The sequence below is a fragment of the Poecilia formosa genome, unplaced genomic scaffold, assembly GCF_000485575.1.
Source record: "Poecilia formosa unplaced genomic scaffold, Poecilia_formosa-5.1.2 Scaffold56, whole genome shotgun sequence".
Lineage (NCBI taxonomy): Eukaryota > Metazoa > Chordata > Actinopteri > Cyprinodontiformes > Poeciliidae > Poecilia > Poecilia formosa.
In genome coordinates, this window is record NW_006799995.1 from 2,624,811 (window position 1) to 2,650,907 (window position 26,097).

General features: G+C 40.4%; 1 protein-coding gene across 3 annotated transcripts; it reads right to left on the bottom strand.

Moving 5' to 3' along the window:
* Positions 1-987: 987 nt before the first annotated feature.
* On the bottom strand, positions 988-24,690 carry LOC103139008 (uncharacterized). Of its 3 annotated transcripts, none has more exons than XM_016672184.1 (25): positions 24,383-24,686; positions 16,806-17,003; positions 14,630-16,706; positions 14,359-14,553; positions 13,942-14,062; positions 13,440-13,533; positions 12,988-13,074; positions 12,714-12,827; positions 11,944-12,042; positions 11,681-11,832; positions 11,325-11,463; positions 10,493-10,615; positions 10,199-10,396; positions 9,108-9,766; positions 7,427-7,861; positions 5,783-6,032; positions 5,578-5,667; positions 5,200-5,502; positions 4,940-5,110; positions 4,387-4,564; positions 4,174-4,302; positions 2,964-3,230; positions 2,604-2,836; positions 2,269-2,318; positions 988-2,028 (listed from the first exon to the last, which is right to left on the bottom strand). In XM_016672184.1, exons 1-24 carry the CDS (start codon positions 24,383-24,385, stop codon positions 2,289-2,291), a joined length of 6,345 nt encoding a protein of 2,114 aa, XP_016527670.1. In that variant the 5' UTR covers positions 24,386-24,686; the 3' UTR covers positions 988-2,028; positions 2,269-2,288. The 3 variants fall into 3 exon arrangements, with proteins under 3 accessions (XP_016527670.1, XP_007553506.1, XP_016527671.1); XM_007553444.2 differs by having other exon boundaries at positions 4,174-4,290; positions 24,383-24,685; XM_016672185.1 differs by lacking the exons at positions 988-2,028; positions 2,269-2,318; positions 2,604-2,836 and having other exon boundaries at positions 3,112-3,205; positions 24,383-24,690.
* Positions 24,691-26,097: the final 1,407 nt, after the last annotated feature.

Genomic DNA, 26,097 nt, shown 5'->3' on the forward strand with positions numbered 1-26,097 from the left:
TAGGGAGGTTTGAGTTTGGTGAAGAAGAAGCGCTTCCTGAAGAAACCTGCGGTAAATGATCCTTTGAAAGATGACTGCTGCCGAGGAGCGTTATGAGCTGGAAGGTTAATATTATTATTCTAATATTTTAATAAACATAAACCAAGTTATTCCTGAGATATTAGAGATATTAGTAATTACTAAATTATTTAGGTAATTTTGTGTTCGTTTTAATCTGTCTAACAAGAGCAAAAACAAACAAACAACAAAAAAAAACTATTAGCATTAGATTTTTGTTATTTTCTCGACAGGAAATGTCAGTAATGTTAAGCAGCGGTGTAGTAATTTTAAGAAATACACTTATTCTAGTTGATATTCACTTTAGTTGAATTTAGTGTCAAATTCTTGGAAATCTGGCTTGGTCCATTTTAAATGTGCAAACAATGGTTTCCATGGAAACATTTCATAAAATAAATTATATTTAATATTACTATATTAAAAAGAACCCTTTTGTTTCCTATACAGTTATTTTTCCAAGGTAGGGACATTTTGACCTGTTAAAAAAAGACAGCCAGGAATCATAAAATGGGTGAAATGATTTGAAAATGAACGATATCATTCGAATCTGTGAAGATCAGGCTTGATGACTTTGGTGTCCAATTCTTGTAAATTTTGACCAGTACATAACTCTCCTTTCTGCTTTGGACTCACTCTGATGCTAAAAAATAAAATCTTTCACGTTTAGTGAAAGTTTGTGGTCAAACCTAACGGGTCTTTTGACCCAGTTATATTTTCATCCTTGACAACAACCCCATTTTGATAAGAAAAATAACCCCAGGCCATGATGCTGCCACTACTGTCATTCATTAGCAGTATGATGTGCTTTTGGTGTCTTTGCAGCCTGGTTTTTGGAGTCATGTACCAACAATCAGGTTTGGTTTCAGGTTTGGTTCATTGGGCTAATATAAAGAAGTTTAATAAAAACATAAATAAAGGGATCAGCTCCCATCTGGCATCACATTCTCATTTTATTGCAATCAAACATTTTAAATTCAGAGGGAAGAAACCCGACATTCAAATTAGACACTGCTTACAAAACTTAAAAGAAATAAAGGGGTATAAAACTGAAAAAAAAAGACATTACATAAGTTATATAAAACACAAAGTATGGAAACGATGGTCTAATATGGCTGTCATAATTTGCACGTGTACATTTTGTACAAACAGCAAAACAAAACCCAGACACTTTCAAGTTTACAACAGTAGGCTAATGTTTAAGACAATATGAAGAAAAAAAACTAACACTTAACTAAATCCCAAAAATTAGGAGAAACTGATTTGATTTATGGATCGTGGTGGGTTTTGACTGCTGCCTTGTAATTTTCTCCATTCTTCTGCAGAAGCTTGAGTTTCCTCCTTGAAGATCATGCATATATAGTCAGCCCAGTCCTTTTGGATGCGTCTAAAATGTAACAACTCAAACACACAGGCTAGTGGTCTGTCCCATCAGAAGACGACAAAAGATCAAGAAAAAAAAAGACATTCACAACAACGTCTGAACAAGCAAATACTGAGAGGCACCACATTAAAAAAACCTTCAAATTGAAATTGGAAAAAGTACAAACATTTACCGTGTATTTGGTAAATCTTTTTCTTCCAAAAAAAATTTGCCAAGCAGATTCAGTTTTTCCGCAGTACCAATGTCCACATATTTAACTCCACTTAAGGTCAACCTCTTCTTTATGTCTTCACTCTGGACAGTGGGCCGATGTAAACACTGAGCAGGCTAACCTTGGATAACAATGCTGGTCTTGGTGACTCCAACTTGTTTAATTAACTTGTTTGATCCCCACAAATTGTGCATGACAAGATCCCACACTGGTGGTATCTATAGTTTTGAGACACCAAAATCGATTCAATAAATAAATAAAAAAATACAGTCTTTTTGATAATAATGGCTGTGAAGCCCATGGAAATGTTTCCATGCATGCAATCCTTCTGTCTTCATGGAGTCTGCAGCAGGCATCAGCTATGTTATTGACTGTTCATCTGCAAAATTTTAATACATTTCTATTTACCATTTTATAAAATACACAAATGTTGTTGGTCTGTACAGAACATGGTTCACATCAGAGATACATCTGGTTGATGATACATGACTGGTTGATGGCAAAAATATCTACCACCACTTGGTATCATTAGACTGCAAATCATCCACTGTACCATGACTGGCAAATTCCTATTTAAAACATTTTAACCTTTAAATTTAAGTTGTTAAATGACCATTACCTTCTGTTTAGAAATAAGGGTCAAACTTCTGTTGATCTTCCCAGCTTCCCCTGCAGTGAAAAATACAGTTCAGTTTAATCAAAGATGAAAATAATACCATTATATAAGCACCTAAATTCTTGTTATGTTTTGTGGACAATGTCTACTACAGAACTTAGATTTTTCAATAAACAAATAGTATTTTTTTTTTTAGCAAACCATGAATGCAAACATTCATAATTGTTCAAGGAAAACAAGTAGTTTCAGATATCTGGAGCTCAGAGCCATACATGTAAATTATATTCAAGACGATGTTAAAATTTCACAACGTTGCTCAGTTTCATCTTCAGTTTTACCTGAGGTTTAGCTAGATGTGGAGGTTTGGGGGGGACACCAGGCTTCTTTCTGGTAGCTGCAGGGGAGCCGTTTTTCCTCAGGCTGGGGGTCCGACAAAGAGTTGATTTCTGCTCTGACCTCTGGGACACAGATGAAGAGTCGTCCACTACCTCTCTGCTGATAGCAGACAGACAGCTGAGGTCTGGGCTGCTGTACAGATTCATACTTTCTCCAGACGAGTCAGTGCTCTCGACTGAAACACAGACATGCACCAAACACAATATAATAATGTCTAAAAATATTACATTCGACTTTACTTAAGTTCTGAATTTATAACTTCTTTCAAAAGATGTTAATCTAAACTTAGGCAATAAACTCACTCAGAGGACAGCGAGTTTTCCACTGATCACAGTGAGGATGAGGCTGGTGCTGAAGAAGATGATGACTGTTGAGTTCATTTTCAGTGGCAGCCTCAGGGGATGACCCAACTCCAGGGTTGGTGTTCCCAAGATAACCAGAAGGGGGCAGCGAGCCCCGGCCAGAGGAGGAAGATGATTGGCTGACGGTGGTGGAGGCGGTGCTGCCAGAGCCAATGGAGTGCGGTCGGGGATAATCTAAGCCCCTGTGTGAACAACACGCCACAGGGACTAACGACACACAAATAAATGCAATCAATGAGAATATAACACGTTTTACACTATATATTTAGGTTTCTACTTGGTAAAATGATCAGACAACATGAGACAGATTTTCACTGACACGTTGTTGATACTCAGCTACATTCATACATGAATCCAGCCAGTTAATTAGACTACATATTTCTAGCTTGATGTTCTCCTAATTAAGGCCATCTAGTGGTCATATTTGGACTAATAAAGCATGGACTGTTAACAGGTTGGAGCCGTTTATCTATGCAGCTCTTTGGGCCTTGGGCCTCTTGTCTGGCTTTGTGATTATGCCTTTAGGTGAACAACTACATCTTGGTAGTTTTGTAGTTGTACCAACATAATTCTACTTTTAAATCAAGTGGTTAGTGAGATGTTGAAAAACTGGGATATTGTTTCATAATTTAAACGGCTCCACAACTTTATTATTGACCTGCCTGCTCTGTTCTAAATCAAATTTGTATTTGTACAAAACTCCTCCCGAAAACTATTTTCTATTTTCCCGCCACTTTACAGCTTTGTGTTGGTCTATCTGATGAAACTCCTATAAAGTACATGGATGTTTAGGCTTGCAATGTGTTGAAAGTTTTACAAGACACCATGTCTTCTCACTTATTCTAATAAACAATTTGTTCAACTCTGAACAAAAAACTAGCTTTGAAAAATTCACCAAGTCCTTGTGCTTTCACCAAATGTTGACTTCAATTTAGACAAACTGGTCTAAGATCTAATTTTATAACAATGATTTTGTAGTCTCCTGTAAAAATGCACCAACTTTGTGTCCCAAATATAAAACTTTCAAATTAAACAAATATTACAAAATAACAGTATTAGCTATTAGATACACTGTAATGCTCTCCGATGTAATGTGTGGAGGACCAGGACAATTTAAAATGTAAAACACTGAATGGTGCAAACTTCTTACTTCTCCCAGGCAGGACGTAGCTGACGGCTCGGTCACAAATCGCCGCATCACTGGGTTGAATATCCATAAAAGGACTGCGACTCGTTCCCATAAACACTCTCTCTTGCAAACGCAGCTCTGGAACACAAACTACGTATTCAGAATGAGCTTTTTTAAAAAAAAAAAAAAATAAACCTCTAAATATGTATTTCAATGTAATATTGTGACAAACACCTCTACTGTGAGCAGCTTGGTTCCACAGAATCCTCTCCAGGTCAGTGGTCCAGGCTTCCTTCATTTCAGTGCTTGAGGCCTTCAGAGTGTAAGTGTCCTCACTTTTCCTCCTGCGGAACCAGATCTCAAAGCACAGACCGCTCACACCAGAGTTATGGGTCATTCCTATATCGTTTGTCTGGAAAACACACACACACACGCACACACACACAAAAACAGATAAATGATCCCTGCGCCAGCAGATCTTTGCCAGTGATAGTCAAATGTGAGAAATATACGCAAAGTAAAGATTCTACTTGAAATGGCAGACTAAAAGCTTTAGGAATGCTTAAAATAATAAAGTTTGTCATTTGCTCTGAGGTCATAAAACAGGGAAATATTTAGAAAAGACTTTTAGGCTTTCTTATGAAGCCCCATTGTTCCAATTTTACTGATGTGTGACAATGATGTGCATTTTACTGCAAAATGCACAATATCATGTATGCAAAATTTAATACAAGTAGGCTGTGAACAGACTTCAGCAGCTATTTGTTTTAAGCTAGTGGATAAATACCTTAAATGACTGTTTGTAGACATAAACATCATTTCCGATATCCGTCCTCTTGGTTTTGCTGAACAGAATCAAATGTTCAAAGAGAAAGACTCGGCGGACGCATTTCTTCTTCCGAAAGAAAACTGTGAACTCGTCTTGGCGGATCAGTTCCCCCTGCTCCTTCAAGTTAACCTGACGAAGGAAAAAAAAGTTTCTGTTTATGTCGTCCAACGCTGGAGATCAAAGCGTGAGCGCTCTGCTCTGCTCTGCTAATATCTCACATCGCAATCCTGAATGGCGTCCATGGTGAGCAAGTCGTTGCCATGACGCATCTGAAATTGAATCAGGTCTGCAGCAGCCTGGATTTCCCTCCTCTCTCTGTCTCTCTCCACGCAGGTCGGATCCGGTGCAGCCAGGCCGCACACGCCGTGTGTGCACACAGCGGCGTCCTTCTGTTTCGATCTGCAGGGTCCAACCAAGGCCAGCATGTCCTGCAGCAGCAGGCTGTACTTGCTGATCCTCTGGATGGGCCTCAGCAGGTAGGAAGACAGATCCATCAGGTCCCCGAGCTCCTGCTGCTTCTTCTGAAATCCCCCCGAAGAAGAAAAGGTGTTGTATCAAAACTTACTAACAACAGACAGGAAATACGCTAAACTGACCTTAAAGATGTCATGGCGGCGGTGAAGAATCAGCGCGTCTGACTGAGGTTTATTCTTGCTGTACAAGGCGTACAGACCAAAACTCTCACTCTGCAGGAAGGCCAGGTTAGGATTATTGTCGCAACAAATTTAAACAATCATACAAAAATCTCAAAACTGCACAGTGAGTGAGATAGCTTTTTTTTTTATTATTATTATTTCTTACATGTCTGAGAAAGCAACGGGCCACCATGGCCGGCTGCCTCTCGCAGGCCTCCAGCTCTGGGAGGAAATAGTGGCTGTGGAAGTCATAAACCTTCTCCAGGTTGCCAAAGATGACCCCCCTCTTGCCTCTGAGATCCTGAGGAATGTCCAACCTGTCCATCAGGGGGAGGTAGTGAGTCAGGATGTAACCCAGAGAGCGCACATACTCCCTCTCTGTGAAAACCAGCTCCTCCATGACATGCTGCACCCTCCTGGTGACACAAAAGGGGATTTAAAACTCCATTACCGTCAGCCAGGCGTAAAGGGTGAAACACAGCATATTTCAGAAGACATAAAAGCGACTATTTTCTTGAGATTTTACGGTTTAGCTGCACTTAAAAAAATATCATGAAAAACTGTGCGTAAACGAGTAGATAAATTATTTAACAATATTTATATCAGATGCATGTACAACCAATACTAGTGGAGATGTATATTTGCATACAGCAAGAAGATGAATTTATTTCCTTTTCCAGTTAAATGAACTTGATATTATGGGTGTGAAATTTTATCAAATCTGTGACCTTTCTTTCCTCAGAAAGCATCGATTTTTCATTCACAAGTATCGATACAGTAAATGCTATTTAGAGTTTTATGTCAAATCCACAGGAATTAAATGAGCTATCTCACATGTCATTTTTACTCTATTGCACATGTACATTAAACATGGCATGTAATGAAACAACCAGTTACAATTAATTAAATAATGAAATGAAATAGATAAATTGCATTATCTAATATAAGTGAATAAGACAAAAATGGTCCCTTTTCTGCATAACCAAATACACAAAGCCACACAATTAACATTTAAACAAAGCAAGTGTATAACAAAAATATTTATTATACCATAAGTTAAATTAATTCAATCCAAGTCTATGAAACAATCATATACAGACACAAAATGTCACCAAAATCACTCTGTCCCTGTCAAATCTTTCAGAAAACCTTTAAATTGTATCAAATCGTATCAAATTGCACCGTTTGTTGAATATAGTGATATATATCGTATCGTGAGCAGAACACCATGTATCACTACAGCCCTGGTATCATTGCTAATGTTTTTTCTGGTCAAATAAACTATGCTAATTCAGTTTAAAATCATGTTTTGATTCTTAGGATGCAGAACAGAAGTTGTTCATAAGGAACTACCAAACAGATGCTTCCATGATTGTTTTGTTAACTTTAAATGAATCAGTTAGAGGAATGTATTTTATAAGTGACAGCATCTTATTGATTTACAGTTTTATGCCTCACCAGCTAAGAGTGCTGATAAATAAGACAAAAAAAAATGTAAAATTTTTCTGCCTCTTTGATACATACAAAATATTAGTTGATCATCCTGCAAACTAATCAAATTTCTGGATACTTTGGAAGAGACAGTAAATATTTCGACTTGAATCTTTAACCTGGAAGTGTTGGAGATTGAGCTTGATAAGATTGCTATTTCATAAAAACATGATGGATAAAAATTCAACTATGAAAACACAAGGAGAGAGTACCTGAAGCTCCTCATTGTCAGCTTAGGGACGGAAAGGAGTTCATTAAACTTCAGAGAGTAAAGTGAGTAAGAATGAGAAGCAAGGAAAGTCATTGATAGTCAACTCACAGAGCACTGCTGGCATTCTCCTGTGGACCTGACAAACAAAACGCTCTCCCATATGTCTCGGGGGGCAGGCTGGAGTGTTTACAGCATTCGGCCCCCGCAGCGCTGCCGTCGCTCACGCAGGAGTTGTCCGAGCAGAAGCTCCCGTGTCGGGAAATCTGGAACTTCTGCGCTTCCTGCAGGATGCGGCAAGACGGCTGACCGCGGTGGGAGCAGCACGGCGGCGACCGAGGCCCCTGCTCTTCAAGAGTGGAGCCAGCGGCTGCGGCTCTGGCGGTGCACGAGTCCTGGCTCACCGACCTCGCTCCGAGACCCCGTCTCCATGGAAACCACTGGCAGCCGACGGGGTGGGACTGAGATAAAGCGGCGGCATCCCTCTCGCTTCTGGCTCTGCTTGTGTGTCTCTTTCGTGCCTCCCTCTCTGTTCTCCTGGCTGACCTATTTAAGAATGAAACAAACCAGCAAACGGGTGAGTTTTTACTTTTCACTGTTTCTACAGCCTCCTTTTCTTTTTGGGTCTACATCAAGGCCCTATGTCCTCATAGGGCTGGGTGTGGCAGAATGTGTTGATAAAGCTACCCGTTAAACTGTTAAAAAAATTAAACAATTTTTAAAGTCTTTTCACATTGATGTAATTCGATCCTAAATCAAGACTTAATCAATTTGACAGATAAAATAATAATTAAGCACGCAAATGTCATCTTCAAATTCAGAGACTCTAGAAGGCCACAAAGTAGCTACGGAGGGCCGGATTTGACCTTGAGTTTGACACCTGTGCTTACAGGATCTACTGAAATATTTCCCTTCATCCTCACTAGCTGGAGTTAATACTGATTTAGGGACTAACTCCAAAGTCATGTAACTTCATTTAAAATGTTTGTGGAGGTTACGAACAATACCACAAAAATGGATAGTTGGAATTAAGTTTAAATCACAAATTTTTTGTCACACGTTTCATTTTCAACGTATTTTATTAACAGATCAGCAGAAAGTAGTGCATAATTGTGAACTGAAAGGGAAAGGAAATATTGCTTTCATACATATAAAAATAACTGCAAAAATGTGGAGTGTATTTGGATTCAGATATTTTGAAGAACAACCTTTTGCTGCAAGTGGTTTTGGCCCATCAGCAGCTTTGAACCATGAAAACCTGAGGGTGAACTGAACGGTTTAAAGCTGAAGCTATTGTTTCATTAACATCTCTATGCATACTCAGCTGTCTGCTGTGGTCTTTGGTCTCCAGGATGCTGTTTGTTCTCCAACACTGAGGCTTTCATAGAACAGATGAGTTTATACTGAGGTTTAGTAACAAAGCTGACATCCAAAGGCGTCTGCTTGCACTGAAGTTAAGTAAAAACAGTTAAAGCTGTTGAAAATTATGTATTATTTTCTTCAGATTTCAGAATTATGCTCTACTTTGTATTAGTCAATTTCATATAATCCCAGTAAAAAGTATTGAGTACTTTGGTGTTAATGTGTCAGGGCTCTGAATGCGTCTTGAACTCAATTATTTGTGTTAATGGAAATAATTAAAGAAAAAAAAAACTTTTTTTTTTTTTTTCTAAAATGAATTTATTTTAAAAAAAAAAAAAAAAAAAAAAAATCTTATTGACCATTATTTACAAAAATGACAACATTATAAAAGCTTAAAAGTCAAAGTAGCGCCCAGCAGGAAGTTCATTACCTGTGAGACGACTGCTTTGACTCCCGGTTTGTCCCGACGTCACTGCTGCCCTCCGGTATGACGGTAATGTTACTGGAGGCTACATCTGCTCCATTAGGGCTGCTGCCGTCCACAACCGGCCTCCTTTTACCCAAATCCTCTGCACCGGACAAGACGCCCTCCCACTGAGAACGCTGAGGCCCCGGGGTCGACTGCACCACCAACCTCTGTCCCCCTGGAGAGGCCGTCTGGATGTTGGTGCTCACCACATCCACAAAGTGACCCTCACAGCTGCTGCTGGGATCTGCCGGTGGGTGGCAAAGTTCCTCCAGCTCCTGCATCCTCTCCTGGAGCCGCTGCTGGGCCTCGTGAAATCTCAGCCAGGCAATGTTCCAGACGTGCATCCCTCGAGATCCCCGCAGGGAGCCGGCGAGGACCTTCACCTCGTGGAGTTTGTCCAGGCTGAAGTGGAGGAACCTTTCCTGGAAAGACTGGAGAATCAGTCGATCAGGAGAAGCCTGGACGTCGGAGTGGCAAAGAGGTGTGGCGTCCAGGCCGGGGTCTTTGCTTTGCTTCTGCACCAGCCGAGTGTTTGTTTGACTTTCAGGGGATTGGACTGTGAGATTTCTGGCTTCAGTAAGATTCAAATAATCAGTGCACTCGTTGGCAAGCTCCACAGCCTGTTTAAAACAACAATAACAAAACAGAATTTAATTATAAATTCTACCATAAATCACTGCAAAACAAAGTCTTACAAATAATTTTTGGTCTAGTTTCCACTGGAAATATCTCAGTACACTTAAAATAAGACAATATTGTTAAAAAAAATTCTATTTCTAGTAGTTGATTATTTCACTTATAACATGGGGAAAATGTCTTATTAGAAGTGAAATAATCTTCCAGTGGAACCAGTGCTTTTTCCATCAGTATTAAGGAATTATTGACTTAAAACAAGCTCCTATATCTTGCTGAAAAGTTACATGTAAGTTTGTTTTGTCCTATGTCAAGTGTACCGACAGATTTTCACTAGAGACGACCAAAAAACAAAAAATGCTTGGTAAGATTTTGTGCTTTTGCATTTTGCACTGGGCACTCAAGCATCCCCATCTCACCTGCTCACAAAAATCACATATGTTGACCATGATCTGCAGGTCTCGGCCACATGCCTCCGCCCTGCAGAGGAAGTCCTCCAGGTCCGACTGGAAAGTGCCGATGAGGGTCTTGAAGGCCCCCGTCTCTGGGTAGAGAAGCCCACTCTGCTGGAGTCTCTCTGCCTCTGACACCAAGGACATGGCGTGGTGCCTGCGGTCCTGGGGGACGAAGGAGGGAGGGAGAGGCTTCAGGGAGGCGCACAAACAGGAAAACACAAAGACAAAGAGAAAGGCATGAGGGAGATTTAAACTCACGTTAGCTTCAATTAGGAAACCAGTGAAGCTGTTTAGGATCTGCTCCATTCTGTCTCCAGAGCCCTCGACTGATTCGGCCTCCATTAGGTGGCGCTCTCCCTCTACAGTAAACCATTGCTGAATCTGCAGAGCAAAGTTATTCAGATGAAAACATTTTGAAGCTTTCAGATCCATTTTTGTTTGAATGTCTGTGATCCAACATGTTATAATCCTTGTTAATGAGAAATGACGCAACATGTAAAAACAGTTTATGACCAATTTAGTTAACTACAGCCTCTCAGTAGTTACTAGAAGAGAGAACTGTATAAATAACTAATTCTCCTTCTTGAGAATGTGGTCCACCAGTAACGCTGACAGAAGAATAAAAGAAATCCCCCACAGCATGATGGTACCGCCACCGTGCTCGACAGTTTGTAGCAGTGTTTTTGCATTTAAAAGCCTCACCTTAATTCATCCAAACATTCTTGTCAATGTAACTAAATATCTAAATTTTTGTCCCATTTTATTGTTCTCGAAGGCATTTATAATGCTCACCTGAACTGTAGTAAAAATCTAAGCGCTATACCTAATAACGTAAAAAAAAAATCTGAACTAATTCTGCATTGAAAAAAAAAAATCAAATGTCAAGTCAGTCCTATGACAGAATCAATATAAAAAAACCCTGTTGTTTCTTGAATAATTATTCAAACCTTGAAAAAGCATCTTTAAACCTCGACAGTGACACGGGCTGCGTGCCTTTTATAGTTGGATGCAACTTCTGTACAGCACTGTAAACATTACCAGAGTTCAGACAGACATGAAAATCAGAGATCACAAGAGAAGCATGACGGACCTGCATGAAGTGTCCCTCCATCTCTCTGAGCTGCAGCAGGTACTCCAGATGTTCCAGTGACGCGTTCGTCCTCTGCACCAGGATGTGGGCCTGCTCCTCCACGTAGTTGTACAGACTGGTAACTGAGTCCACTGCATCACTTTAGAAAGAGAAGAGATAATTTACAGGTTGTTGAAAGAACATTTCTGAACATTTACAGATACAAACTCAAGATCTCAACTTCAGTTTGTCTTTACTGACTAAAGAAAAGACCACTGGTGACTCTGACTTGGAGGAAAAAAAAAAAAATTCTTGGTTACCATGAATGTTTGCTTTCTGTAAGCGCTCAAAGCGACAACATGATGTTTGTTGGGTACCTAAGGTCCTCACAGTGAGGGTATTTCAAGTCACTCTCCTTCCTCAGCCGAGCCAGAATGGCCCCGCCCTCCCGCTGCAGGCCGACCAATCGACTGTCCTCCAAGACGTCCCTCATCAGAGTCCTCTGGTCCATCATGCATTGCTGTACAGCCTGTTTGCCAGAGTGTTAACACTTTTACACGTAGAACAGTTATCTCAGCCTGAGTTACAAAACTCGCCATGATGGGATCTTTGAGAGGAAAGGAGTGGAGAGTAAAATTACCTGCACAGACTCGGTCATCTGCAGTTTCTCTAACTTACTAATGGCTCTCAGTAACAGGCTGGAAGCTTCGTGGAGATTGTTAACGAAAGGGAAAAGTCTCTGAAAATCAAAGATTTGGAGACGCATGAATGAATGATTACCTGTAAGAGAGAATAATAGGGTTCCTGCACATTTTCACTTAGATATTCTAAGTACATTGAGTACAAAATATTAACTTTGATACTGCAGTTGGGTTTTGATTTTTTTTTTGGTTTGTTCGTTGTCATCAGGAGTAACTTAGATCAGCTCTTCTTTGAAATGTATAATTCTTCAAATTGTTAAACACATTGAGTTACCTATAAAGACCGGATTCAGTCTTTGCACAGTTCGGGTGCTTTGATATTCTTTGTACAAATTAAAAAATATATATATATTAGTAAGCAGCTGAGGTCCAGTTTAACTACAATTAAAGTGGTGATTAAACAAGTAGTGTGTGTGCATTCAATCCTCAAGTTAAAAACCAAAGTGCTGATGAGTAAAATGTTAAAACTGAGGGAAAGTGAGGCTTGGCAAGTCAAAGAAAAAACATAAAATTAAGTAAAAACCATTGCATTTACTAGAAAACATTAGATCTACATTCTTTGGAAATAGAAGAAGAAAATAAGTTGGGAAAAGGAAACATTTTCCCGCACACATTTGTTTTTTTACACCCATAGCAAAGCATAAGTTCCCTCCTTATAGGTAAAGTCAAGCAGAAAAACAAAGGCAGTCATTTGATACTTGATTCCTACCTGATGAAGCTCCAACCAGTCACAGTAGCCATGAGCTGTGCCATCCAGACCGAAGCTCAGCTGATTCGCCTCCGCCAGCTTGAGTAACGCTTTCATTGATGTCACCAAATCAGTCTGCATCAACATTAGACACATATATCACTTCTTTTCACATTACCCCTCAAATCATATCCATTCTGTGATGTTCCCTGTGGCTTAAGGCTCAGGGACGATTGTGAACACACATCCTCAGCAGAAAATGCAAATGCAGTGTGTTTGGATGAAATAACTCAACCTGGATGCCGGGACATCTTTCTGGCTGAGGGTTGTTGTCTTTGTCCACCAGCAGAGCCAAACTATTCACAGCACGAGGTGACCACTCCTGCAACAGGTTAACACAAGTTACAACCTTTTTAACAATTTTGTTGAATTAAGCTGATTGAAAAAAATGCAAAGCAACACCAAATGTCAACCCGGTAAAATTCCTAAAATAAACTTTTTTTTTTTTTTTTAAAGAATGTTTTGTGTTTAATAATTAGATAATAGTTTATGTTTGTAGTAGTTTGAATTTTTGTGTGACTTTTGCGCAACCTGAAACTGTTTTATTTTTACTCCAGGCTGTCGCACTGTGCCTAACTTTACTTACCAGTCATTAGATGCTAATAGTGGCCCTCCAGTCACATATTACCATGCAAACAGTAATTAACCTGCAGCGTTCTCCAGAAATATACTTTGTGTGCTTCTTACATGAAGGGCCATCAGAGCCTTGTAGAACTGTGGCTGAGGATTTTTCTTCCTCGCGTCAAATATTAGCGTCATTCCGGCTTCTCTGATTTCTTTTCTGCAAACAGGCACAAACAAAGGTGCTTTTGGACTGATGTTGACATACATGAAGTCCTGGTAAAACTTACAACAGAGTCCAAAAATGGTTCATACACCTGGAAAATTTGATTCCAAAGTGTTATTATTTAGCCAAGACGTTTGTTTCTGATAGGAAATAAGAGGCTTCTCTCAAAAGATAAGACAATTTAAAAGAAATATCAGTTTTGACATGAAATAGTTTCCATCCGTTTGTATATATGTTTTTATTAAAAATTTGCGTGTAGACAACTGACCACAGCACTGTGTATCGACACTGATGCCACTGCAGACACTAAAACACTAAAAATGAGCAGTGAGTGTCTGCAACAAACCAGTTCCCATGTTGTTTATTTTTCAGGTTCCACCATCTGAGACACTTCTTTCTCACCTGGTGATGGAGTAGAAATAGAGCAGCATCTGGAACAACTCGTGGCTTGTCACTGTTGACTCCCATCCCTGATCGTGTCCGTAGAGTTCAACGATCGCCCGGCCTGTCCTGTCTCTGCAGCCTGCAGTGGACGGAGGGCATCAGAAGTTGTGGAGTCAAATAATGTAGTCAGGCTTCACCTGAACCAGGTAACTAATCTCTAAAAAAACTGATAGATGTTTGGGTAAACTTTGGTAGATGGTATTTTATCATCTATGCAACATGAGATAATTATGTTTACATGTGTAGGAATAAATTTAGTGTTCACTTTGTAATGTGAACGTTTTTGGTCACACTTTGCTTAGAGGTGTTGAACTATAGCATGCACAAAGATTTATATCTGTGGTTAAAGCAGTAAGAAATTTTAATTTAAATGACCTGTGAGAGAGGCTAACCCAGAGTAAACGGGATGGGCTCTGGGGTCTGGTGATCCCAGAGGGAGGTGGTCCGGTCTGGGGCGACCGGACGCTTGCTGAGAGGTCCTTTTGGTCTCGGCGGAGGATGATGGATTCATCTGGGATGGGTTCTCCGTTTCATGGCTATTGATTCTTCTGGTGCCAAGCTGCTCTGCAACTGCAACACATTTTACTTTTAATGTGTGGTAAAAATGTTCCAAACTATGGTGACGAAAGCAAGAACAGTTCTTTACCTGGAAGAGGATTTTTCTTTCTGTTGATCTTGGGTGAAACCAGCCTGAAGGCTGTGCTGTTCTTACATTTCACCACATGCAGCTGAGGAATCTCCGCGCGAGGCTCAGAGGTCTCTTTTCTCCGGACGTTTTGGCCTTCGACAATGATCAGTTCACACTTTTCCGAGGTGTCCACCACCGCCGTGGAGAGAGATGAACATCTCCTGTCTGGGTGGGTGTCTCGCCTGTTTTGCGGCGCGGGGGTAGACTTAAAGTTTGGAGCCGTAGTTGTCGAAGTGGTTCTGGTTTGATGGCTTTCAAGATGGTTGAAAGGCATGTGGATCTCAGATGTTTCAGCTGAACTAAATTTCGATCTGTGCTGTTTATTTGAGTCGTCCGGGTACCTGAGACCATCAGCAGCTGACAGAACGTTTGGAGTCTGTGTCCTGATTTCTGACGTTGGATTCGTCGTGCCCAGGTTGTGAAAGTTGCCAGAAGATTTGACAGATTGTACTCTGCCATCGTTATAGGGCGTGACATTTATTTCTTTTGGTTTTCTGCACGGGACGCAGTTTATTTCTCCTGACTCTTTACAAATGTCCCCACCTAGTTGTGGAGGAGACTGATTACAGCTTCCAGGATCACATCTCGTGTTTTGAACATCTCTCCACGAGTCCTCGGCACTCAGTTTGTCGGCGTTCTGTGAGGTATCCGTGTCCTCCTCCACCATGGCTGGCATAGTCCCTCCATTATTCTCAGCCCCAAAGGTGACAGGGTTCTGTATGGCGGCCTGGTATGAGTCTCTGTATCGACATCTCAGCTCTTGAGCCTTGGTGACCTTCCCACCTTGTCGTCTGGCCAAGCATGGGGTGCAGGGCTTCTCTGCAAAGCGCACAGTGCGGATACACTGAGGGGGGCCCAGGGAGTCGGAGGAAGGGTGGTCCTTCAGGGAATGGTCACGAACAGATTGAGGTCCTTGGTCTCCAGACACGTCTTGTGCTTTTGTCTGAGAATTTACTTCCGACTGTGTGCTGAACGGTTGCGCGATTGGCTGAATTTGCCAATTTGGATGTTTTTGTACTCTGCTATGCACTTGCATGCTTTGTTGTTCGTCAGTCAATGACCGATCTTTATCGAAGAGCATTTTGGCCTGAAGTACATCAATGTAGTCCCCTGTTGCAACAGCTGCTTGCTCATGTCTGCTCATTCTCTGTGCTTTAGAGTCTCTCTGTTTATCTTCCAATATATTTTCAGAGGCTACAGCACCTTTATTCCCAACTTTGAAGTCAATTATATTGCCACCCGAGAGGTTGGGTTTTTCCGTTTTTGCGGCTGTGTTTTGATTTGTCCCAGTGAAGCGACTGTCCCATGTATGCGGGGAAACCCAGCCTATTGGCTTATGCTCTGCTTCGCTTCCTTTAATCTTTACCAGCTGCGACAAAGACGAAGTTCTAGCATCTACCAGGCAAAGTGACACAGCAATGCCGTGCTTTGCGGGACATATCCTGGTTTCCACAGAGAAAGCTGCTGGGGAAGATGTTAAAACTGAGTTCTGACTAGTCGCAGGATTACGTTGCCCAGATTTCCTTGAAGAGGAAAGAGGGAAGGTATTATCAGATGAGGAAGTCTTGGACGAATCAGGAAGAGATGGAGGAGGAGGCGGAGTTAAAGGTGAATTTGACGGAGCAGCAGAGGCCATGCTACTCCCAGCACAACGTGCCAGCTGCACAAAATCAGGCACAGCCACCCGTTCCCATGGTAACCTCACTACGCCTCGTTCAGTAGCGACCAGGCATTGTCTGAGCGGTGACCCCTGGCGGTCCTGGTTGATCTCATCCAGCCAGCCAGAGCTGAAGATACAAGGATAGGACGTCTCAGGGACCGGGGTCTCCTCTACCACCTCCACGCCAAGCCCCTCCTCCTTCAGCAAGCTGCAGACCACGATGCGAGCTGATTGGTTGCAAAATGGAGTCACCTGGAGGTAAAAGTCGCCTGGCTGAAGAAGGGAGGGGTCAATCGGAGCGAGGTGAACGACCACTTGGTCACGTAAACAGAGAGGCCAGCCCTCGCAGAGGAACAGCACATTGGAGTATCGGGCCTGAACGTGGACAGTATGATGACGTTATTACACATGTATGCAACTGACGTGATTCATATTCTGTTTTAGACAGTAAGAGAGTCTCGGCGAATAACTTACGCATGCAGCCTGCTGCACGGTATCTAAAATGTGCTTGGCCGGTACCAGGAAGTCCAGAAAACAGCGGAGGGCGTCCCTCTGGTAGCGGCCGTCGATGATCTGGAAGAGCTGGCTGAGGAGGGTGGGGGCGGTGGCTTCATAGGGGGGATACAGCGCAGAGAGGAGGTGCTGGATTGATCCCTCCACAGAATCAAGGTTCTGAAAAGGAAAGTTTCAATGAGATCTGTTCAAAACATTTACCGTTTTTGCATTCAGCATATTATTTCATGTCAGCTGCTCAAACCTGGAAACTGATGATGACACAGAAACAGCGGTGCAGCTACTCAATATTTTACTAACAAAAAGCTGATGAAGCACCAAGTTACCCTGTAGATATTCAAATGAACTATTTCAGTGAAGTTCTCCAGTTAATATTTTATGATTTTCTGAAAGTATTTCGCGTCATCGATTTAATGACCGTCCAGTAGATTGCCATAGAGTCAAGAGCATAATGTAAACACTTTCAACAGTGGCGTAAAAAGTCGTCGACATCACTTAAGTAAAATTAGAGACCAAAAAATACAAATTTCTATCTCTTTGCAAAAAATATTGCAGGAAATTTAGAATTTTTTTTATTTAAATTTATTGTTAGGGTATTTTATTGTATAATTAAACCAAATTAATTTATTCTAACAGAACTTATGCACATTATAATGATCAGCAGCCAGAAGGTGTTCACCTGGTTCACCGTTTTCCATGTTAATTTTATTCAAATACAACAATTCTTCTTTTTAGCTCAATTTTAAAAACACATTGTTTATGGTTGTCTGATTAAAAAGTGAGCATAGATTATTAATTCTAGCCTGGATTTCAAAATGTCATTACTTCTCTTTGTTTGTTTCTTTTTGATTTAACACATTATGTTTTAATCATGCAAAACACTTTTAACTGCCTTGTTGACAAAAATGCCAAAACTTGATTTTACATGATTTTGGCTAAGTTTCTATTCCGACCCACCAATTGAATTACATTTGATCTATGAGGTCTCAGTAATTTGTAGTGTTAAGCAGCAAACATGCAGTTCATTAAATAATTTTGTCCCAGAGTAAACTAGAAATGCCTCATCATCAGAGATGAGGCTTCGTTCAAGTAATTCTCATTCTTCTATGCGGAGGCAGACAGCCTGTGGACAAATATTCAAGTATACACGGCTACACTTCTGGTTTATGGTTTCACATTCCCTTTGACCTGAACTCATGCATCCCCTCCCCCCCATACCTCCCACCTCACATTTAGGTCTTGCTTTATTTAGCGCCACTAAGACCAGAGCAGTGGGTTTCAGAAGGAGAACCTGACTCCAGGAAACAGCATGTGAGAACGTTGATGTATGGCCTGAAGATTGTTTTTCTACCCATGCAAACTGTGTAGGATTCAATAAAATCAGACACAGTAATGGTAATGGTAACACCAGAGATGTTTCTTAAGCTAAACCTGTTGGCTAAGCTAACAAAATTAGTCAAATCCATACGTCAATCATGTCTAAGTTACATCTTCCCTGTAAACGGTTATGTTTGAGATAGGCCATCACAAAATGGTGTGTAGCAGCATCATTTTGGGTGTTTGTACAATTTCAAAAATTTCAAAAACCGCATTTCTTTTTCCTCACATCTATGCACTGTGTTGGAGTACTACAACCAAATTCAAATATAATGCATTATCATGGATGGAGTATTACAAAATGTGAAAATATTCAATGGAGACGACATGTCTTGCAAGACACCGTCTTCTTGAACTGGATTATAGAGTCGCCTCTATAATCTCGTACTGTGACATTATCCTCCGAAACCCCCCGATTGTCCTCTGATCCCACAGCTCAGGGTACAACATGTCTGACATAGAGCTTTGTGGTGGCTTCTGCCACACCCCGCTGGGGCAAACCTCAACAATCCTCATCAACATAACGTTAACAAGAAAGACAAGGACAGCAATTATGAAAATGATGGAGAGGAGACGACAACCGAAGGCTGGATGGTGACGGTTGTTGCTTGCAGCTCAGAAACACACAGCTTAGTGGAAGTAAATATAGATCACAGTTCATACATTTTTAATTAAACTGTTTCCACAGGACTAAAAACACTTCAGTCATCAATTCTGTCATTCCATTAGTGAAATGACTTGCTGGATAGATCTGGGTCAGTGGCGGCCCAAGGTGTAAACGATCTTTGGGTTTGTTCAGAACCCCTGCTGGCCTCCAGGCCTCAGAAGACATAAAAACCCCAAAAGAAATATTGATTTGTTTGTTTCGCTCACAGTAAGAAGAAGCTAGCAAGCTTGAAAAATTTTATTGCACAAAATTATATCTAAAGTTGTGTTCACTGGATCCTTGGGAAGGCAACATTACACTTTGCTTCTTCAGAAACAGCCTGTATTGACCCACAAAGGGGAACCCAAACAATTTTCAGGCATTTCTGCACTTAAAACCAAAAGTTTGTTTGTTTGTCCTGGCAGCACACCGCTGTTAACGCAGAACTACTTGGCTTCAAAAACACACCGATCCTTCCCAGTACGTCACTGAAATAAATTACGACCCTCCCATTGCTGTGGATAAGATGTCTCAGCGCTGCGGCCAAAGACAGTTTGAATATCTCTGTCCAGTATCATTATGACACAAAAATAGTCCCTGAGCATTTCTGATGTCAAGCCGGCTCCAGGCTGGGCAAACAAATCTGGACTGAGAAAACCAGAAAGTTTGCATGCAGACTTGGACGTTTCTAATAGAGATCTTGAATGTTTTCAATGCACACTTAATCTTTTTCAGTTTAATCATCATCATCTGGAAAGTGACAGGAAATGTAGGGAGATGGATTCTTCTTTTACATCCTGAATTATGAGAGAAATGTCCATTTTGTCTGTAACAGATCAAGCTCTGGCAGGATTCTTCTACAAAAATCTCAAGAAGCTATATCTGGCGTGCTGTCGCTATCGTAACGCTAGCGGTGCTAACTGTGCTTGTCACTTTTTTAACATGCTAAAGACCTGTCAAGCAGCCCGGCGACGTGAATCTGATCTTATCTGCCTTCACAAAGGTCTGTAAATCAGGAGCCGGAACCGTTTGCTCGAAAGGACCGACTCGCGTCACATCGCCACTTTAACAACAAAACAAATAACAAAAATCGGCAAAATTTGGATCTGTGACTGTCTTTTTTTTATACATTACTAAATGTATGAGAAAATGTGAGACCCTGTAAGAAACCACTGTTCTAACACTTAGATAAACTTTACATAAGCACGAGAAGAATCAATTTCCTGTGTTGATATTTGCTGCTTTTCATCTGAGCTCACACTCACTGACTCCCCGCTGGATTACACAAACTGTTTATGTTGAGTTCACTGCTGCTGGGCAGAGAGGACAGGGAGAAATGCTGGCGTCTTAAAGAAAGGAGCAAATCTTTTCCCGTTTCATTCAATCAATCAATCAAATTTTATTTGTATAGCACATTTCAGCAGCAAGGCATTTCAAAGTGCTTTACATAATTAAAATAAAAACAGCATGTGAGAAAGAGTTCATTGTTGCATTACGCTCTTTAAACAGCATTATGTTTAGCTTTACAAGCTGAAAATAAGCATAATGTCATAAACAACACTGTGTGTTTTCAAACTGTTAATTACTTGACTAAATTGATCCACTAAAGTTGCCCCTCATCAGAATAAAGGACATGTCTAACATTAAAAAAACAGATTGTTTAAAAAGCTAAATTAGTTCAACCTTTCAACTCTTTCACTCTCTTCTATCAGATATAAGGAAGTTTTCCCCCCCACATTTTTCAACAAAAACAAATATCAGTCTGAGCTGAAGCACCCAATCCTTGATTGTTGTTCACCCATATTGTTGGAAGAAAGAAAGATTTTCAATAAACAGACATGCGACAGAAATGACCATCTGTTCATGACCAGAGTGTTAAAATCTACCAATCAGATCAAAGGAAAAGCCATCATATTCATCGGTCAACAACAAAATAAAAAATCTCCATTTTAGATAACCAAAGATGTAAACATGGCCATTTCTTTTGGACGCTCTTCAAAATGGGAAAACAAAAACTTTTCCTTCCTTAGGATGTGAAAAAGCAAAAACAGAAAAATGTGTAAATAGTTTCTCACAACACTTTATGCAATGTCCCTTAGCTTTGAACAGATGGCTGTAAGGATGGACAAATGGATTTGTGACCACAAATCCTGCATTCTTTTTAAGAGGCCACTGGAAATGAACATTGAGTAAAAGTCATAAACGCGTTATAAATAGTTGATGTCAGTAGTTTAGCTAACAAACAAGCACACTGCTTCAACATCTTGAACACATACTTTTCTCTTCAGAAAGGAGGATTTCAGTCTGCTGATCGGTTGCGTCACTCACAGAAAATGACACATGTATGGATGACAACAAATGTGATATTAAGGTGTAATTCAATTGTGCAGTAAACAGATTAGCTGCCACCCTAAAGACGAGTGAAAACAAGCTGATGAACAGAAAACACGAAGCCTTGTGGCAACTGTAATGTGGATTTTTCTGTTAAACATTCACAAAGTGCATCAGTTTCCTTATCAGTTCATTTTAATCACAGCTTCAGTACGAGATCAAAAGACATAAATCATTTGGGATTCATTTATTTTGCTATTTAGAAGCACACAGCAGGCAGAGATTACTCTGTAAAGCTCGAATTCCACTCTTTTTCTGAATGAATCAACTTAGTTGGTAAAACAATGAGCTCTTCAGCTATAAACTATACATTTGAAGAAAACGGCAACAAAAAAAAGGGTCAAAAATCCTCATTTTCTCTCTGTTTTTTCCTCTTCAGTCTTATACTATCCCTCTGTGCCTCAACACACCTGATGTCACCTCCTCTCAAGCTCAAGCCAAATTACACTGGCGTAAGCCATGAATCCTCTGTACAAAACCACAGAGGCTCCGCGATGGCCAGACGGTATATTTAGCAGCTTCAGTGGGATAAGGTGACCGGGACTCGCCGGAGACAAACACCAATCATGACGGTCTCGATCAGCAGAGCGATTTGAAAGTGGCCGTAAAGTAGCAGTCGGCGGTTCAGTCTGGGTCATCGAAAACGCGTGAGGGAATTGTGAATGAGCCGAGCCATCTTTAAAAATCACCATGAGCGGGGCTGATGTACGTATGCTGTGTCCATGTGAGGGATGTTATTATGTCAAAGTGTGGCTTAGCTTTCACTGACATGCTCGTCTCATCTGTAATTAGGCCTCAGCTGTGCTTAATGTAACTCTAACCTACAGATTTCAGGACAAACAACGGAAAGTGACCACTTCGATACGAGCAAACATCAAAACACTGAATCATACATTTGTTGGCATTTGTTAGATTTTTTTAAAAATATATAATTCATACTCCTTGAATTTATTTTTACATTTTGTCACTTAAAAACACAAATATATTTTACAAGACAGTCCAAAAAAAAAAAGTCACACATAATAAGTGAAGAAAATAATACATGGTTTTCTTATTCTTTGACACATTAAAAAAAGCTTGGTTAACATTCCTTTATTATGATGCCTTAAAGTACGGAGCCATTTTAATGGAGAACAGAGTGACCACTGTGTAATTAAATCTCAATATAAACCCGTTTCTGTGAAGGTTTGAGCGAAAACGTCAGTGAACCAACAGCATCATGAAGACCAAGCATCACAGCAGACAAGTCAGTGATGAGGACATGGAGACATTTATGGGTTATATTGTAAAACAAATAACCAACATCTCACACAACAATTCAGAGATTGTCCATAAACAGAAAGAAAATGTCCCGATCTCAAGGCAAAAGCTGGAAAAGAAGATGAATCAATCTGAGAAGTAGCCAAGAGATATCCACAACTCACAGGAGAGAATTAGAGACAGGGCAAATATTTGCTAAGCACATCTCAGATCTGACTCTTGTGGAAGGAAAGTGGAAAAGAAAACTAACAAAATGTCCGATTTCTTGTTTTCCAGAAGATGCTCTGGTCAAATGAGAAACAAATTCAACTTTTTACATGCAAAACCCTAAGCAAGGAAAAACACTTGGCACTGCACTGATCTCTGTTATGACACACTGATGTTACAGCATCATGGTTGCTGGAAAACAGTTATTTTGTACTAATTACCATGTGCTGTCTGAACAAATAAATGCAAGTAATTAAGCCCTTGAAGAAAACACAGTTGAATGGCCCAGTCAAAGTCCAAAATTAAATCCAATGTTAAGTCAGAGGCAAAATCTTAATTTGAGTCTGAGTGAGACTGAGCCATTATGAAAACAGATTTCAGATTTTATCTTGTAAAACATGTAAAAACCATGTATCATAACATAAAATCATAAGGTTACAAAAATGAAAAAAATGAAATACTGAAGGAGGTTAAAACTTTTGCAAGGCATTGTATATGAAGGTAATGATGGTAATTCAAGTAAAGGGGATATGATGATTTGTAGGTTTACTAGCAGAAATTTGGATCAGACTTTTGTGTATTTTTTCCATCGAATCACTCAGACAGGACAAGTTGTCTTTCTGCAGAGGGAAAAGGAGACGCTTTGTACAACTTAGTCAACATGGGAATGAACACCCAGACATCGAGGTCACTCAGAAAGCAGGAATAACGGAGCTAATGGACCCCTGGTTTTGACGACAAGGAAAACTTATACAGGAAGCAGGGTGGGAAAACTCACAAAGACTCCTGCCAAGTCAAACCCACGGGAGAGCTGGGCGGGTAATTTAAAATTCAACTCCCTTCATAACGTCCCTGCAGCCTGTCGGCGGCAAACACATTCAGCTTTATGCACAAAACGAGGCACACCCTCTCTGACGTCGAATGAAAAATACGCTCGTCTGAGACTTTTCCTGAAACGGACAAAATCAAACTGAGACATTTCCTCCAGGCTTAAAATCTAAATCCACATTTCAGACAGCCACCCGTACTTTGAAAAAAGAAACTTTCTGCTTGTATTTGCATGAGTCACATCTTGTAGGGCCAGCAGCAGGAAGGAGGCACAGGGGATGGATTGTAAAACCTGGACTAATGCTCGGTAACCTGAGAGCTTCACCTTGAGTCAGGCTGCTCGGGCAGAGCAGCAGCAGAGAGTGTTAGCTATGGCAGAAATGTGGTCAGAGTACACGGGTGTTAAAGCATAAAGAGCTTCTTGTCAGGACGCACTAAACAAATCCCTCTGTGGTACTAGTGTTTGGAGACGTGGTGTTAGAACGTCACGTTTCTGATGCAAAACTTCACCTGTCAGCAGTTTAAGATGTAGAAAACACAATGTTTGTTCAGGCGTGAGAGAAAGCATCAACTTAAATGTAAGTATAAAATTTCTCCTTACATATATGTCAACTATAGTGTTTTGATTAAGAAATAACACATCTACAACTGAAGATTATAAACATCTAAAAGGTCTTCAAGAGGTAAAAGCGGAGCTGTGAAATAAACTCAAGCTGCAAATTAATTTATACTCTTAAAAGTAGCTGCTTCAGTTAATTTGTAAAAAAAACACAAAAGAGAGAAAAGAGCAGGATGAAAGTAATCTCACATGGAAGAACAGTGACATTACCATCTTCCCTTCTGCTCGATGGCTTCCCCGCTCATGACACCGGCTGCTTTTTCAGATATAATCCAGAAGGAGTGAAAATCCTGCGCGGAGCACAGAGGCAGCTGAACCCAAATGAAATCCATTCTGCTCGGACTCGCGTTCAAGGCTGAGTCATGGCAGGCTGATGAGCAATCGGCGAGTCTTCAGCCGGTCCACAACGACTGTGTGTGTCTGCCTCCCTCTCTCCCCACTGTGCGCTCCGATTCTCTGATTGCTCTCTGCTTTTCTGTCTCTCTGTGGTTGTTTCCTTCTCACAGCCCCTCAAGTGCTCTCTGCAATGTTTGTCCGAGAGGGAGAGAGGCCAAGAGAGAGAGAGAGAGAGAGACAGAAAGAAGCAGATTGTCTCTACCTCGCAAAAGGATTCACAGAACTGAACTTTTTCCACATTTATCATGCACCAACTTCATGCTTCGAGGTCATTTCTCGGGGTAACGTGATAAACAAAAAATAATGTTACAATTAATGTTGAGATTTTGTTTTAAAAAGTAACTTTTCCTCTATGAAAAACTGCTTCTGCTCCATTATATTCTTGCAGGTTTTCTGGTTGCCTGTAAGGATTTCAGTCTAAAGGGGATTCAACAACATCCACCCGACTTTAAAATGTTTTCTTATTGAAGTATGTTGAAAACAATGAATACATTTCCACCAACCTCTCACCCACACCGCTTTGTGTTACATTTACTGCAGCGACCTTTGAAAAATAAAGAAGTTTTTTTTATGTTTTGTTGCAATTTCCCAGTATACTCTACCCTCCTCTGTATGTAGAGCATTTCATTTCTTTAGGCTAAAATAACATAAACAGGAAGCATTTCAGAATGCATGTCTCTGCCAAGGCTGAATAAAAAATATATTTGATCCAGAGTAACATTAATAGTTAATGAGGTCTATGTTGAGTCATGTCTCTGTACTGATTAAAATTTCAGGTACACCAAACATAACTTTTCGAGGGATTCTGTTAAGAGTCAGAAAGGCAAACTATAAAACTATATGACCTCAAACGAAGGACAAATAAACAGCAATGAAGCAGAAAAAATGCTTTTGTTTTGGAGCAGAACTATTTTTTATGCTGCACCCACAGGTCTTAGTGCAGGCTATTGGGATCTCACAAAACTGACCAATAATTAGGAGGAAGGAAAATGACATGTTTTGGATTGTTTTTGGTCCATCAGCTTTGCATAGACTCTAAAAATAGCTCAAGCTCAATCCAATAAATGGAGACTTTCTGTCAGCTTCCAGCTGTTTTTATGATTTATTTGCTTTTACTCAGTAGGCCAAACTTTTCAGACTTGTATCTCTTTATTTATTGTCTGGGAGGCACCTTGAGAAGAGGTGTAGTTAAAATTGAATAGCTGTCAAGTGGCGTTGACGGGTCCAATTGATGGAAACTTTGCTATTTTCACAGCCTTGAAAAAACCACAAAATTTACCAGAAATTTATAAGAGGTCAGTGGACATTAGGATGCCAAACCTCTAAATAACATTTAAACACATTTTGTTTCCTTTCCTTGTCGCTGAGTAACTGTGTAAACTGTTCTTGAAACAAACACTGTGTCTGTTTCACGCAGCAGAGAGAAATTTAAACCATGCAAGAAAACAATTTGTTCATCTAAGATGCACAAGTTCTTAGTGTTAGCTTTAAACAAGCTTTAGGAAAAAAACAAAACAAAAACAAAAAAC

Coding starts and splice junctions, on each gene's coding strand:
- LOC103139008 (XM_016672184.1), bottom strand. Junction 13,534..13,941: donor TATTTCTACTCCATCACCAG/GTGAGAAAGAAG, acceptor GCCTGTTTGCAG/AAAAGAAATCAGAGAAGCCG. Junction 4,303..4,386: donor CCAAGCTGCTCACAGTAGAG/GTGTTTGTCACA, acceptor CTGAATACGTAG/TTTGTGTTCCAGAGCTGCGT.